Source organism: Thunnus albacares, chromosome 4, assembly GCF_914725855.1.
Source record: "Thunnus albacares chromosome 4, fThuAlb1.1, whole genome shotgun sequence".
NCBI lineage: Eukaryota > Metazoa > Chordata > Actinopteri > Scombriformes > Scombridae > Thunnus > Thunnus albacares.
This window is the reverse complement of record NC_058109.1, coordinates 8386783-8404194: the sequence shown is the minus strand read 5'-3', so window position 1 is coordinate 8404194 and position 17412 is coordinate 8386783. Positions and strand designations below refer to the sequence as shown.

The 17412-nt window shown below is 39.2% G+C and overlaps 1 protein-coding gene and 1 long non-coding RNA gene across 3 annotated transcripts in view; both read right to left on the bottom strand.

The window, feature by feature from the left end:
• LOC122981255 overlaps positions 1–17412 on the bottom strand; it is a 571779-nt gene that overhangs the window by 380704 nt on the left and 173663 nt on the right. The window lies entirely within an intron of this gene.
• rbbp5 (retinoblastoma binding protein 5) lies at positions 2520–16768 on the bottom strand. Of its 2 annotated transcripts, none has more exons than XM_044349897.1 (14): positions 16605–16768; positions 14463–14488; positions 14097–14269; positions 12969–13109; positions 12648–12810; positions 11908–12017; positions 11485–11604; positions 9735–9888; positions 9506–9577; positions 9168–9285; positions 8086–8155; positions 7149–7384; positions 6710–6934; positions 2520–2911 (listed from the first exon to the last, which is right to left on the bottom strand). In XM_044349897.1, the coding sequence occupies exons 1-14, from the start codon at positions 16621–16623 to the stop codon at positions 2859–2861; spliced, it is 1680 nt and encodes a 559-aa protein (XP_044205832.1). In that variant the 5' UTR covers positions 16624–16768; the 3' UTR covers positions 2520–2858. The 2 variants fall into 2 exon arrangements, with proteins under 2 accessions (XP_044205832.1, XP_044205833.1); XM_044349898.1 differs by having other exon boundaries at positions 6857–6934; positions 16605–16767.

Genomic DNA, 17412 nt, shown 5'->3' with positions numbered 1-17412 from the left:
TTATAATGTTACCACTGAATATTTTATGTTTATTTATGTCATTATTTCAACTTTCTTTACTTGTTCCTAAAACAAAAATACACAACTTTGAGTTTCATTGCTTTTATTTTTAGCTTATTTCCAGTGTGATGTTGGTTAACTGTCTAGCTTGACTCACTGTCTGATTGACAAGTTGATAAACCAATCATTCTTGAGGTTTATTCTCTGATGTCCCGCCCACTCTACTGTGATTGGTCGGAGCGGGTAGGATCGGGTTTGGATAGGTGGGACCGGGAAGAAGCTAAAGGAAAAATCCACGCATTTTTGACAGCATGATGATGACGTGAGAGGATAAAGGAGTGGAAACGTACAGTTGATCACAAGATTAATGAGTAATGCCTGCATTCATTCACAGAAAGTCGAGATAACCCCTGAGCAGCAAAGGGAAAGTACAGAGAGTTATCAAGACTCTCAAAAAGTATGATTTGATAACTTATTCAAACTACCTGTGAACAGTAAATAAGTAAAATATTAAACTTTTTACTCAACTATATTTATTTGACAACTTTACATATTTTAAAGTTACTTTAAAGATTAAGATTTTACATAAAACACATACAATGATCTTATAAATAATGATGCATTGGTGTAGATTAAACTTTCCAACTGTATATAAAATTGTAGTATATAATAGTAGTATATGTATAAAAAATAGTTGACCTATTCCAACAGTAAAATACTACTTATACTTCAGTGGATCAATAATTATTCAATAATACAACATATGCGAGTAAAACTCTCTCAGGGAGCATTTTAGGATATTTCTGATACTTTAAGTACATTTTGCTGATTATACTTCAAACTTTTACTTAAGTGACATTTTCAAAGCAGGACTTTTACTTGTGATGGAGTATTTTTACAGTGCGTTATTTACTCAAAGGATAGGTTCACCATTTTTCGAGTCTGTCTTAAAACAACAGTCAGGAGCCCAAATGAACACTGAAACCGGTTTTTCTTGCTGTAATCATTCCTCCTGTTCATACTGACCATTAGAAGATCTCTTCATAATGCACTTACAATGTAAGTGATGGGGGACAAAATCCACAGTCCTCCTGTGTAAAAATGTATTTAATAGTTTTATCTGAAGCTAATACGAAGCTTTAAAATGAGTCAAGTCAAGTAGATATCTTTCAACGTTACAGTCTTTTTAGTGCTAAAGTTCCTCTTTTTGTTACTATACTTCCACCGCAGCTCGACAAGGAAACACAAAGAGGGAATATGATGCTAAAAAGACTGTAAGTCTGGCAGATATCCACTTGATATGACTAACTCACACTGCTGAAGCCTCATATAAGCTTCAGATAAACTTTTAAATACATTTTTTTGCACAAAATGACTGTGTGGACACACTTTTTGTGTGTTCCATTTACTGATGTGTCTGCCTGTCACATTTCATTTGTTCTCTGCTTTAATATTTACAGTTTGCACTTAACGATCACATCTATCACAATTTTAAGATGCCTCTCTTCTGTTTTGTCCACCTCAAAAACCTCCAACACTTTGAAAATAATCCATTAAAAAACATTATTGTATTATTATTGTATATATTGTGTGATTTTGGCCTCCATCACTTACATTAAAAGCACATTTGAGGGGGATCTTTTAATAGCCAGTATGAACAGGAGGAATGATTACAGCGAGGACAAACCTCTCTCACTGTTCATGTGGACACCTGACTGTTGTTTTAAGACAGACTTGAACATTTGTTAACATGTAATTTGAGGATCTAAATACTTCCTCCACCACTGCCTCCTTTACCGGAACTTCATATAAAAACATAGTTTCGCTCTGAATAAACAACCCTCCTAACTGAACGTAGGGTACTTACTAGTCGAAAGTCACTTTCTTCCAGTAAAAATATGTGGTCTGTGACTCATACGATGGAATTTGGACCCATTCACAGTATGAAAAGTTCAGCTGATCTGCTTGAGAACATAAATTCATAAAGGCCTTTCCCATTCCCCGTTAGAACGATGATAAAACAGGATTTGGTGCACTCTAATATTTTATCAGAGCAAGCAGCTTACTAGAGCAGCTGCAACACTTAGTCGATTAATTGATTAGTTGTCAACACGTTTTTAATCGCTGACTATTTTGATAATCGATTAATCATTTTGGGTAATTTTTTAAAGACAAAAATGCCCAAATTGTCTGATTGAATGTGAATATTTTCTGGTTTCTTTAGTCTTCTATGACATTTAACTGAATATCTTTAGGTTGTAGACAAAACTAAACAATTAATCCCCCCAAAAAAGACAGATTAATCAATAAGGAAAATAATTGTTAGTTGCAGCCCTACAGCTTACCATTACATTTATTAGAAAGATTAGAAAAGTTCTGTCATAGCAGCAGATTAATAGATCTTTGTCAGATTCTTTTTTCAGCTTTCAAAAAAAAAAAAAAATCAACATCTGCCTCAGAAATCCAACATCTGTCAGGTCAGAGTTCAGGCTCGAACACAGAAACACACAACAGCCTCGTTACTTATAAATCAAAATGTTTTAATACGTATAAAAACAACAAGAAAGACGACACATACACTATCAGGACGCGGGCGTTCTATACATGATGAATCCTAACGAGGGCATGTGATCTCTACTGTGACGACTCGGCGGCTTCAAGCTCTCTTTGTCGACTCCTGTCAGTGATCCGGGCGGAAGAGGCTCCCCGTGATGATGCTTTTTGCTCTGGTTGGGAGAGGAAACAAGTCTGCGCCACCGAACAGGCTGCTCACTCAAAAAGTCTGTACATGACATCAAGCTTTGTGTCTCTTTGTTTGAGCCTGTCGGTGCTCGTGAAATAACCGTACACAGCAGTGATCAGTCCATCCCTCCGATGTCATGCTGTTTGTACGACTGTGACACCAGACTCCCTGCAGGAGGAACACACACGTATATCAGGAACAATAAGACGAAACTCACACAATGTTCAATTAAACTAGTGTAAACTCTAAGATTACTAATAATAACTGTCGGGTGGAAAACATTTGAGGAAGGCTGGAATTACCTGTGGTTCACTTCAGTAAATCAGTAAAATTAGTTACAACAAAAACACTTTCTCTTCTCTAACAGAAATACAGTTTTCAATTTTATTTGCTTGTGTTAAATCATTTTTAAGCGACTGTTAATAAAGCGTCACAGTTCTTCCAGATGTTTCAAGCCGCTGGAAGGCTGTGTGTGAAACGTGTGTGTGTGTGCAGAAAGTGTTTATTTGTATTGACAGTAGCGTCTGTTTTGGGTGAATAAACACAAACAGTCCAGCAATCAAATTCACGCAAATGAGGCCACACAAAGACGCACTACTGTACTTCCGTGCTGTACTTTGGCACAGCGGCGCTTTGACTTAGATGCTAAAATCGGGATGCTTACATGCTCACGATCATAATGCAAACATGCTGATGTTTAGCAGGTAATGTTTTCCATGTTCACCATCTTAGTTGAGCATGTTAGAAAGCTAATATTTGCTAATTAGCATTAAACATAAAGTACAGCTGAGGCTGAAGAGCAGAGTATCACATGACTCGGTTGTTGAATTTATGATCAAATATACTTATTAAACAGGTTGAGTGAAAACAAATACGCCTGCCTTTTAGTGTCATTTCCAAAACAAGACTTTGACTCTGCTGAATATAAACATTGACTTTTTCAACAGGTATTATTAACAACAAGGTCTAAAAGTAGTTTTAGAACCGGTTGACAATCTGCCATCAGCTATTAACCGTCAAGTTTTGATAATTCAATTTAATAATTAATAATTCTTCAGGAAAATGTTATGTTAGAATATTATGTTAATATTTGGGAAATATTCTCGACATGTGACAGTACAGACCTGGAGTTAGGACATGTTAGCTTAGCTTAGCATAAAGACTGGAAGTAAAGGGAAACAGCTAGCCTGGCAGTTCAAAAATACACTTACCAACACCTCTAAGACTCACTGATTAACATGCATCTTGTTTATTTAATATGTACACAAACAGAAATGTAAAAATAAGAGTTTGACAAACAGCTGCGTGCGGCTTCCTGATGTCATCACAGTGAGGTTTGAACAGAAACCAAAACCTGAGCTCAGACTATCCAGTCAACCAGTGTTACAGCCGGAGACTCTGCACAATCGCACGAGGCGAATGGATATACTTCTGTTTGTCTAGAAATAGTTCCAGCATGTGACTTCCCCCCAAAATCACCGTAAAACTTTCCTTTTTACATTTCTGTTTGTGTGTGAGATGGACATCAATTTTCTCATTTAACTCTCAGAAAGAAAGCAAATTTAAAAATAATTTACATCAAATATACAGAACCAGTCAAAAGTTTGGGTGATAGAGAACAGAAAGGTCCAAACCTTTAACTGGTACTGAATATTTAATATTACATATATTTTATTTTTCTATTATTTTTTCTAACTATCTTCTCAAGTACTAATATTAACCTTGTTAAATGTCTAATCTTCTATATGATTATATGATTTATTCAGCTGTATTTGTTCATTCGATGCTGAGGATGATCAGTGTTTGGTCGCTTATTTATAATAATGTATTAATTAGCAAAATGGCTAATTGATTTTTTATACTTGACAAAGCAGTGTGTCTTGAATTTAGGGGGGATTCTCAATTTAATCTGCACACCTGCAGCATTGCGTAGCTGTTGGGTAACAAAATATGTCAATGTGTTCTCTTCATGGATGTTCAAAGTGGGATGAGTTCAGACATTAACACCGACTACATAAACGTACACTCACGTCTCTCAGACACACACAGAAACAGAAAGGACAGGACCTGAGCAGCGCTGCTGCAGACACACATTCATGTCACATGACAAGCCCAAGGAGCGAGGTGGGAGTGGGAGCAGGAGGGTCAAAGGCCAAGCAGGAAGTAGACGTAGACTAGCCAGCTAGCCCGCAGGGAAACAAGCTGCACCATCCCAACGTTAGCCACTTCAACATCCATCTGCCAACCACAGTCCAACTTCACCAAAGGTCAAATGACGCGAATTAGTCCAAGTGAAGCTGAAGTTAGCAGAGGTTAAACAGTCATAAAGCCACAGTCTGGGAGCAGCTCATTTCTGACCTCACAGCTTGTTTCTGACTCATATGTGGATAATTCATCATAAAATGACATTTATATGACGTAACTTTGTTGTAATATTTCAGTAGAAATATTTCTCTTTAAGTTGACAACGTTTGAGGAGGAAAAACCACAGTGTTAACCTTATAGAATAGTGTAGTTGTAACAACACTGAACTGCTCTGTGATTCAGGGTGGAGGCTGCATGTCTAAGACGTTTGTTGGACAGCCAGCAGACTTCCTGTTTACAGATTTCGCACTCCACTTTGTTCACATATTCAAAAAGAATTAAAAGCCGAACTGTAAGCTGCTGCTTTAGCATGAAAAGTAACTGGAAGAAACATCTGCAGTTGAAACTTGAGACGGTTTTATCACTTCAGTTACGAAATTTTAAGGTTGAAATTTTCCAACCCCAGTCAGGTGTCCAGTTTTCAGTACACGGACACACAGGCCCACACATGCTTCAACTCCGGAGTTCCCAAAAGTATTTTTCACAATAAAAGGGAGGTTTTGGCATGAATTTCCAAAAAATTACCGGTTCTCAATTCCCTGTATTCAACACTGTCATGATGTCTCAGAAACAGCTGGTGCACGGTGTCTACCTCAACAACAACAACAACAACGACAAAAAAAACAGGCAACATTTATCTTGTGGATTGTAAGAGAATATTTATATTTTCTACAACTTTACCTTTAACATGATGAGAAGAAGAACCAGAACCAGTATTTAATAATAACTACAAGAGTTGGATCAGACTTGATCAAATCTAAACTATAGCAACATGACATTAATGTAGACAGTGTGTGTCATAAATAACTACAAGCAGATATGTCCTGTGATTAAATTATTAAAGGACAAGTTGCCAGTGAGTTAATTTATGTTTGTTTATATTCATACTGATTTCGCATGTTTATAACTCATAATCCTGTAGTTTCTCTGCTTGGTAACACAAAACAAGTCCACTAAAGTTCACTGAACACAGACTGAAACCTTTTCATGTGGCCTAAGAGTCGATGTTTAGTTGATAGCGAGGTTTAACTGGTGCCATTCTCACCAGTTATAAACGAGGTAGAATAAGTGGGAGGTTGTTTAAAACTGTTCAGGGGTGACCGCAGCTTTGGTGGAGAAAAATAAGAAGAATTTATGCAATCAACATTTCATACTCATGTAGATTTCTTGAGAAATATGAACAAAGTGGGTGATGTCACATTTAACTGGAGCTCTGGTGTGTCTGGAAAGGAGGGACTCTAACCAGTCTCACCAGTAGAGCTGTGTGTTATTAATCATTTCAGACTGGATGAGCTTTAATTTAATGAAATACTGCTCTGACATGTGCAGATTCTGTCCTCCAGACTGTGGCTTTACAGCAGATGGGTCTCTGTCAGTGAGCTGTGTGGTTGGGGGGGGGGGGGGGGGGGGGGGGGGTGGGTGGGGGGGGGGGGGGGGGGGGGTGGGGTGGGGGGGGGTGTTGGTGTTGGGTGGAAGCAGTACAGAGGGGTTGGGGTGCTTTGGAGACAGGCTGGGCTGGTGTCAATCAGACTAGCAGGGCAGCAGGACTAGCAGAGCTTCCAGACTCAGCAGCAGCAGCAGCAGGGGCGGTGGCATGCTTACCTGTGGCCAGGCCCCCCTCTGCCCTGCCCTTCATCCCTCCTCCTCCTCCTCCTCCTCCCAGGCCAGAGCTGCCCAGGGCCTCCACGGGGAAGGAGGGCCGTTCGCCCCTGTAGGGCTTGGGCCTGAAGGGGAAGTCTTTGTCTTTACCTTTGGAGCCTTTGGGGCGGCCTGCTGTCTTCTTCTTGGACTTGCCATCCCCCTTCACACCCAGTAGGGGGTGCACCTCTGAGGACAGAGAGGACAGACTCAGAATCCAAGTCCAGCTTTTAAAGCAGGAGCAGATCAGAAAACAGGGAGGCTTCATACCAAAATATGATCAACAACAGGAGATATAATGAATAAAGGCATGTCTCCTGTTTCTGATTTCCTGTAGTTGAGGAAAATAAAGGCCCAGATGGCATCTTGTGGGCATATTTATTGTCATGATCCACTCTCTCACCGTCACTGGGCACCCCCTGCAGCTCGATGGTGGTGGTGCGGGCCTTTTTCTTGGCCGGGCCTCCTTCAGATGAAGGCTGCCGCTGCTTCTTGTCGCCGCCAGCCAACGCGTCCTCTGGAGTGGCGGTCTGAACCGAGGCGTCAGGCGGGGGGCCGAAGGGGTTTTCCTCTGGGTCCTCGACCTCTGGGGCGATGGGCAGGTACAGCAGGGCTTTGTAGTCCTCCAGCTCTTCATCACTGCAGGACAAACAAGACTCTCAGTGGCTGAATAGCTTATTCACCCTTAAATCTAATATATAATAAACTTTATTTGTGTCTTTCAAAAACAGGTTTGTAGCTCACAAATGGAGAATGAACAGAGAAAACTAATCCAGATACGTAGACGCAGTATTAAATAAACAAGATTTTACAGGCAACACCTACAAAAAGCTCTCTTCCATTTGGATTTCAGTTCACAGTAGTTTGAAGGACAATTAGATTCGTTTTAGCGATCGCAGACATCATGAAGGATAGTTTGGTTTTAACAGTTCAGCGATGTGCTCTGAAGCTTTGCCATGAAATACTTAACAGATGATTAAAAATATTGGAAAAATCAGTTCTAAAACAAACTGGTGGTGAGTGTAATGAGGCTAAAATCGGAATAATGTGACTGAGCTGTTTGATGTTTGTTAGAAGTCTGGCAGCAGAGTTTTTTGAACAAGCTGGAGTCAATTAAACAGTAATAAGGACTGGAGCGCTTTTCCAGTGTCATGAGGCGAAATGATGGATCTAATTCTCACAATATCTGAAGGAAGTGTGAGCGAAACAGTTTTTGTGATGTGATATTTTATGATGTGCGAGAATAAAGATGTTTTGATGATTCAGGGTGTCGTTGAAGGTCAAATCTAAAAATAAACACGTTTCAGATTAGAGAGGTAAACTATACTGTTCTTACTCACCTGCTGCAAAAAGCGACTATGGGATCAACAGTGGTGACATCCACCTCTTCATCCTCGGCGGCGTCTGCACCTGCAACACGTTCATAAGTTCAAGCCTGAGACAGAACCAGTGGAACCAGTAAGACCAGTGCAGAGCACGGTGGTCATCAATCTTCTGTCAGCAGCTGGCTCACATTTGACTCACGAGTGCTGATGCAAATGTATGCGATACCGAGGTTGTGAGAAACGTGCAGAACAAAAGGGGTGAGTGTTGTCATAGCAACCACCCCGTATGATACAAATAATTCAAGGGCGGAGTGCGCGAGGGATTCGTGGATCTTATTGTTTTGGACGGACAGGAAATGCCGACAATCAGTGAGGATGTGACTTTGGAATGCCGCTGTAAAAATAATCAAGGACAAAGCGTAATGTTTTTCTAAGGACGTAACACTTATTTATGTAACTGAGATATTCCTGGAGCTGTTTCACCGCCGCCCGCAATTCATTTTAATTCTTATGTCAGCTGTGAGCTCCTCGATTTCCTTTGTGCATTGCATTGTGGGTCAATAATGTCCATGAACTCTGAAAAATCTTATACATTTAGCCTGATTATTGACATTTAAATATTCTTAATGTTGTAACTTTCCCAGTGTGAATCCACGACATACTTACAATCCACTTTTAATAAGTACTTAGTAAGGAACAGGTAAACATCTGAAGTATTGAGCTGCAGGACTGGATCCAATAAATCAAATGCAGACAGAGCATGAGAGGTTTATTCTACACAATGGTGTAACTGTGTCTTAGTAGGTATGTACTGAATGTTCTGTATGTGGACTTTGAGGGGAAATAACTCTCCGCCATACAAATAAACACTCCTTATATTTCAATCTTTGGCTTAGGAGCCATGTTACACAATAAAGACTTTGCTTTAAAATTACATACCATCAGGTTTTAGTATTTGTCTTTATTGAAGTAAGGATTTCTACACTGTAACAGCAAAAACTGCACCATTACAGGCCCTCTGTGAGCCAGAAAAAACAACCCTGTCAGTCAAACTATTGTGTGTGTTTGTGTGTGTGTGTGTGTGTGTGTGTATCTACCTGTCTGCTCAGGTTCACTCTTGTCTTCGTCCTCGATGTCAAATTCAGACTCTCTCTCCTCGTACTCCACGTTCTCATCCAGTTCTTTGAAGTCTGGAGCAAAAGCGCTCCAGTTTTCCTGCAGACAAACCCAACATTCAGCCATCGATCTAACATAACAACATGTTGCATCAACTCAGCCGGTAGTTTGAGGCTGAATTCCCATATTTTTGACAATGACATGGAACATGGAGCCAAATCTTTGAGGCTGAGTATGAGAAATATGGGAGAATGAACACTGACATAATCCTTCTGTGACACTCATGTACATCCAGCCTTCATTATCACTGTCTACTTACCACTTGGTTCTGAGCCCAGATGGACACCACTCCACTGGAGATGGAGGCGATAATTGGACGAACAGGATGCCACTGGACATAGGTCAAAGGTGAAATGGGTAAATTATCTGACTATAAACAACACAGTCTCTCAATATGACCAAAAATATATCCTCAGAAGTGTTGGGTGAATGTTTTAATCTCTACACAGCGTTCTACTGAGCAACAATTTCATTTTTAGCATCCTTACAGCGACATCCAGCAGCAGCTCTCCTCTGGTTCCATGCAGGATCTTCACCAGGTTTCCGATGCTCTTTTCCCAGATGTAGAGTGCGTGCTGCCTGGCTGAACCAGCCACAATATACTCGCCGTCCCCAGAGAAACAGCAGCGCTTCCACGGAGTTCTGAACACAGAAAACACATGTGAAAGACATTAAAAGAGGGGAATCATAGGAAGGGAAATATTCAGCACTATAAACTGTGACATGTTTCATGTTTCCAACAAGTGTTTCCCTAAGCTCTTTCTTTCATCATCACTTATTGATCTGAGTGTTGCTTAAACATTGTATGTCACATCTACAAACTTTTCAGTCCCTCCAGAGAGATCGCTCGCCAAATTTATCACAACGGTTTCCCTCTTAAAAATAATCCAAAAACACCTTTATGAGCCAAAGTCAAATAAAATCTCACTCTCCACAATCACAGGACTTTCTTACACCAGTGCTCCTCTTGTCAGGCTGCTCTTTCCTCAAGGCTATTACTCAAAATAAGTTCCCATTAACCCCATTTAAAGTTACCATCTTAAACTGAACACTAAAACCAACCACTCTGTTTCAGGACATTGTGAAAAGAACGAAGGCTACTTTATAGACTCTGGAAAAATAAAAGTTACAGAGGCGCTTCCAAATTCCTGTCTACACAGGCTAATTGTTACAAAAATGTCACATTTGCTTACAAAAACAACAGCCAAAGATAGAAAGTGCAAAATACTCCCCGATGTTTTGCATGTGAGGGCTAAACTGTTTGTTGCCTCTGTAATATTATGGCACCATCACCAAAAACCAATGTTTCTTTAACAGTCGCAATTCTTTTTTTCTTAAAACTTAACTGTAATTTAGCTCAAACTCTCTTTCTATCCCAGCTTTAAAAAGGCCGAACCAGCAATCAGACTCAAATTAAAAGAGTGAAAGGGTAAAGAGTAGGCGTATTACTTCCTCTCAGGCTATTTGGTACTTTTCTAGATACATGGTGTACTTTTACAAGATTGTACCGTACCATTTCGTCGCACTGCATCTGGGCAGTCAGCTTTCTCTGTGAAAGCCGCAACTCAGTGGAATTTCCTACCTGATGACATGAGGAGCTGCAGTTCAATCGGTACGTTCAAAACCAAATTTAAAAAATCTGCTAAAAACTACTCAGCTCTCTAACCACTGAATATAAATTCCATCTCATGGTCTTCTCATGAACGCAAATAATCTTGCTTTTAATTTGACAAACTTACATTATTAATTTCTAGTTGACGTTGTGGGTGTACGTAATGTGCTGTTGTGTGTAGCTTTGTATTTTGTAGACTGTGTCATGTGTGTTTTTTTGCTTTGCACTGTTTGTTATTGTGCTGTTATATGTTTTATTTGTAAGGGACTGCATATGAAAATTAGCTTTAAGCTAACTCTGGTGCAGTGCATCAAATGTTAACATGTATGTTTAACACTGTACATGCTCCCAATAAACATAATACAACAACAACTCAACATTAAAAATGACTGTTCCAACTTTACATAATGTATCAGTGAATCTTTGCACTTGAAATAGATATTATCTGGACACTGGACTGATTTACCAAATAAAGACCAATAAAGTTTTGGGAGTTTCAATCCAGTGTCTGGACACACCTAAACTTAGGAATGGGATGTGCACATCACTAACTTTTTGCAGACATAACTTAATACAGCATGACTTTGTCCTCAGCTGTAGTGGAGCAGTGTGCTGTATCGACGTACCTGTTGACCAGGTCCTGTAGTTTCTGCATGGGTTCCGGCTCACCGTCTCTGCCGCAGGTCAGTATCTCCCTGCCGTCGTACACCCTGATGATCCGGTCGGCTGTGTTTATAAGGAAGCAACTGTACAGAAAAACGGGAAAAGTGGACAGAGAGAGGTAGGATTAGAGCTGCTTTCTCAGTCGAGGCTTTTAAAGTGAGTCTCTTTGCTTTCTTGGAGGGTTTTGGCAAGTCTTGTATTTCACACAAACTGTATTCCCGAGTGTGCAAGCGTGTTTATGTGGATCCTGTGTAAACACTGTGATATGGTTCGTTCAACAATCAGCAATTAGACAGAAAAAAGGCAGTTCTTTTTTTACTACCAATGTTTCGATTGTGTTAGTTGGTCCAGGTCTAGATACAGACCGACCTCCTGTTGCCTCTCACCTGCCCTTGCGTGCAAATTCAATGGATTTGATGGCGGTGGTGTTGCTGGTGCCAGTGGTCACTCTGAAGGAAGCCACCAGCTCCTGAGTGTTTGTGTTCAACACGAGGATCTGCAACAGATAAAGACATGACGGGAAACATCAAAAACACTGCATGTCATTCATAAAACTGAAGAAAAAGAACAGTTTTTGGTATAAAATGTTAGTGGAGGGAAATTTACAAATAATTTGGTAACTGATTTGTTATTTCATCTGTTAAAAAAGGAAACTTGAAACAGATCATGAGGAAAACATCACACAACTCCAAAGCTGCTCTTAAACTTGATGATTAAAATTGTTTTTCATGTTGTTTTTAAGTGTCCAAATACTGTAATAAATATGTGAACATTTAATGAATCTGACTGAGAAACCTCACGTGTTTCAGTCATTTTTATTCAGCATAATTTCATTGTTCTGCGTGCAGCATTTTTAGTCTTTCAAATTTCTCTGATATCATAAATTTTCTTTGTAAAATAAAAAAGTAGTAAAATTCAGGGGAAAATTGTTGCTGTCTATGTGGAAGGGTGTTCGCGTGCATTGATATCTACAGCTGTGTCTTTAGACTGTACTACTGGAGGCACCAAAGTGAGAAATATTATTATTCTACTCAATCACTTTCTCAAATTCACATTGACTTGTGATGTCTTTAAAAGCGGTGATGTGAACGACAGGTGCTCTGTTCTCAACTACAGTGACAATGACCTTTCCTTTGGCGTTTCCAGTGTAGATATATTCGCCCCGTCTGTCAAAGGCCGCCACCACATTCAGGTCTGAATCATCGTCCACGGGCAGGACGACGTGTTTGGAGTCTGACAGAGTCAACAGGACCGGGGCTGACTTCATGGGACACACCAACACCTTGTCCCTAAAACACAAACATCATTTCTTGTTAGTACAAAATTGCAAAGAATATTAACTTATTACTGATCAAGACAAATTAAAACAAGCAAAAACTCTTCTTGGGAGGATGTCACTGTCACATCAGATGTAACATGTACACACAGATGCTGTCGGGTCACTCACATGTCTCTGGGATGGCACTGCAGTTTCAGGATGGGTGAGGGGAAGCGAAACCTCTGGTCACAGTCTCCAGTCAGGACGTCCCACTGCGAGACAATGTTGTCTGTGGAGGCACTCACCAGCTTGTGGCCGTCTCGACTCCAACTGCACACACACACACAAGTGACGTAAGTAGGTGTGTGAAAAGTTGCCAACTTTCACATCTCCACACATCCAGCCAGTTGTCAAACATGGTTAGAGGCAGAGGGGGTTTTAGATGATCCAACAAGCACTTTGTTTCACACTCTGTACTGACACTGGCGTCAGGACGATGAAAATAGTACATTTATACTATTTACAGAAATTAAACTGGCTATAAAATGCACCTTTTTCTTCCCATTTTTGCCGTCTGTCCACACAAAGTCGACATTTTCTCAACCCAAAACTGAGGTTTTCCAAAACGGTTTCCAGACTGAATACATCTTAAACCGTCTTGTTGGCAGAGCTTTTGCAAAACAATGACTTTACCCTGCCCAGTCAGGCAGGGGTCTATGTGGCAGTGAAGTTAAGACGACAACTTTCTGCCAAGTCTAACCCTCTCTGTGATAACTTATTGTAAATGTCAATATAGTCAATTACACAGCTATTGTCATGAACATAGATTTATGTTGATGTTGTCATACAACAACACAATTAAACAAATAAAATAATGATTTAATCACCGCAGTGCAGAAGCTTAGGAGGGACTTCATGTTTAAAATTTAGTATGAGCCATTATAAAATCATTATTTCTTACTGGTTCCTTTGTCTGACAACAGAGACAGAAAAATATGTAAATGAGAACAATTATATCTTGAATTCGGTTTAAATAAAACACAGCAAGTGACTACAGAGGATGAATTTAAGATTTCACTGTTGTCCTATTTGTTCAGGTGTTTCACTGTGGAACACTCTTTTGAAAACGACCTGACAACACACGCACATCTTTTTTAAACCATAATGAGTCTTAAAACAAGATGGCTTCATGTGGACAAAGTCTAAGATGGTGTAGGCGAGGAAGGTATGGTGTACAGTAAAAAAAAAAAAAAAAAAAGGAACATTCACCAGCCAGTTATCACGACACACTGTGTGATGATGTGTGATGTGTCTCACCATAAAGAGCAGACTGGGTGGATGTGTGCACTAATGATTTTGGCGATGCCCCGTGTGAGGAAGTCCCAGATGACGATTCGACCATCGTTGCAGCCCACAGCCAGCAGGGTGCCCCAGCGGTTGAAGGTGCAGGTAAGGGCCATGCTGATACAGTCCAGAGTGCCATCTGCCTCCTAACAGACACACACGAACACACGCAACAAAACCACAGTCAGAGTTTGCATCAGCCCTGAAGCAACTGAGCAGCGTTGCTTCATATATCACTGTTGCCTAAATCAAAAGCTGAAACTCAAAAAGATGATTTTCAGAGTACAAATATTATCTTTATTATCAAGCTCATCTGTACATTACAAGCTGGTGACTTACCTCTGGATAGTTCTGCCCGAACGATTCTAGGAGAGAAATAATAAAGACTGTGATGAGAAATACTGAACAAAAGTAACATTCATACATGAAGTATAGTATCAGCTGGCTCAGACACACAACACAACTGTCCACCAGTCATTATTTCATTCTCATAAACATTGCGCAGATAATCTATGTGGTACAGCAGTACAGAGTATTTGGGCTTTGGAACTACATTAAAGTCAAGGTACTATTCAGAATAAATTCAGAAATTTACAAGACAGAAAACTTTTATAGATGTAAGATTTAAGTCAGACAGTCATTACAATTCAGTAAGAAAACAGAGTATATTTACCCGCCAAAAAAAGCAGGAAATCATCCAAGATTAAAGTGAGAAATTTGTGAGAGAAAACCTTGAAATTTTGTCCAAAGTTTAGTCAGATATTTGTAAGCAACCACTCGGAATTTATCAAAAATTAAAGATAGAAATTTACAATAGGGAAAAATGACTCTTCAGAAATTCTGAGATTTGATGCTGAGGTGAACTTCAGATTTGGAAGTTAAGGAAAAATTTAAATTCAAAGAAACTTAATGATATAAGATTTCTTGGCTGGTGTCCCATTGTTTCACCGCTTAAAGGTGTGAAACACGTACTAGAGTTCCTACTCTTAACAGTATTTAAACCCTATTTTAGATTTGTGAAAGCTTTTATTTATGAAAACAGAAAAAGAGGACCAAATCACACCAGACCCAGGTCCAGCTCGATAACCAGTGTACTGGGACTTATCAGCCCTGAACATAAACATAGAGACTCTGAAGATGACTTTGAACCAGATTCAAGTTTGTGAAACGTTTACTCTATTTGTGAAAACTGAAATAAGGTGATATTACTCCTTGCTCTCCATCCAGATCACATCAGAGCACATGTAACACAAAAAACAAATAACACAGTACTCAGACTTATCAAACCCGGACTAACACTGAGACTCTGGATCTGTTTAAAACCCAGTTTCAGATTTATAAAACCTCAATGCTCCACTTATCTGGTACAAACTCCCGGAAAACTTGAGGTCTGCTGCAACTCTCAGTTCTTTTAAATCAAGGCTAAAGACTTTCCTGTTTTGCTGTTGCCTTTTATTAAATGAAAATTGAGGCTTTTGATTAATTTCTTGCACTGCAATGTAACTTTTATTCTCATGTTTATCTATTTTATTCTATTTTAGCTTATATTTATTTTCTTTACTCTTAAATGACTTTTAGATTGTATTTATGTGTCTTTTTATACTGTGTACAATGAGTACATTTTGTCTTGATGCCTTTAATGTTTTATGCAAAGCACAATAATAATTTCACTGCTCCAGACCAGGTGTAGCTACAAAACCACAGTGATTAGACTTGTCAAACCTGGCCTAGATTAACAAGTAAACTATAGTGACAGTTTAAAAGCCAGATTTAGATATTAATTACGTCTGAAAACATAAATAAGTACGATTGCACTGCTTTTCCTCCACCCAGACCTTTACAAGCCAGGTTTAAATAAGAATAAACACTGTATTTGGTCTAGTACACCTGGACTAGACTAACACGGAAACTCGAAAAGACTTTTAAGCGTATTTGAGACTTTAAAAATCTTCATTCTTTATGTTAAGAAAGATAAACTGCATTTTTTCCCCCATTACATTAATTTTTTTTAAGTATTATTTTCCTGAGTAGTAACGTTACCTCCTGTCATATGGACCAGATGTGTGAGTTTTTATCTCTCCGTGGTCCTAATAACGTTGAGATTTATAAATTTGTAGGCATGTATGTATGCATGATGAAAACACCAATAAAACTGTGTATAAGATTTATATTTAATTCATACAGTAACAATGTATCGAGGCTAACGGCAGCTAACTGTCACTTCGTCTGTTTCCATTTTATAACAAATATTTATCCATATTTAACCAGACAAAGACGATATCTGAAGAACCAATTTAATGTGAAACTTGTAACAGAAGTTAACACTGTTATTATGATAATTAGTGTGATTTTAATTTGACTCGTATCGGTTGCTGTTAGCATGCTAGGCTAACTTACAATGCTAACCATAACAAGTAGCATTAGCGACGTTAGAGCAGGCACGAGTATGTAAAACAAAGAGAGGTGTTTTTTGTTAGTTACCGAGCAGTTCCAGATTCATTGTTGGACGACGGAGGATCCAAAAGTTCCTTATAAACTCGATTTCACTTAATATTTCACCAAATTTCACTCGTATTTACTTCTGCTACGACTGCCGGGGAGACTGGCGCCGAGCATCCAGTGAGGACCCCAAACAATGCCACGTAAAATATGCCTGAACGAAATACAAACCACCCTGTGGATCTATTGCAGGATAGGTTCACAATTTTTCATGTCTGTCTTAAAAAAATGGTCAGGTGGCCAAATAAACATCGAAATATTTTTTTTCTAGCTGTAATTATTTCTCCTGTTCATTCTGACCATTAGAAGATCCCCTCATAATGCACTTACAATGTAAGTGATGGGGGGAAAAATCCACAAACCTCCTGTGCAAAAATATATTTAAAAATTTATCTGAAGTTAATATGAAGCTTCAGCCATTCAAATGAGTCAAATCAAGTAGATATTTTTCGTTACAGTCTTTTTAGTGCCAAAGTCCCTCTTTTTGTTACTATATTTCCACCGCAGCTCAACAGGGAAACACAAAGAGGGAATTCGATGCTAAAAAGACTGAATGTGGCAGATATCCACTTAATATGACCAACTCAGATTGCTGAAGCCTCATATAAGTTTCAGATAAACTTTTAAGTGCATTTTTGTAGTAAATGACTGTGTGGACACACTGGGAAATTTGGCCCCCCATCACGCACATTGAAAGCACATTTGAAGAGAATCTTTTAATAGTCAGTATGAACAGGAGGAATGATTACAGTGAGGAAAACCTCTTCCACTGTTCATATGGGCACCTGAC

Excerpts from the sequence above, each read along its gene's own strand:
- rbbp5 (XM_044349897.1), bottom strand. Across the intron at positions 14,270-14,462 it reads TCGGGCAGAACTATCCAGAG|GAGGCAGATGGCACTCTGGA; the intron begins GTAAGTCACCAG and ends TGTGTCTGTTAG. Across the intron at positions 9,578-9,734 it reads AGCTGCTGCTGGATGTCGCT|TGGCATCCTGTTCGTCCAAT; the intron begins GTAAGGATGCTA and ends ACCTATGTCCAG.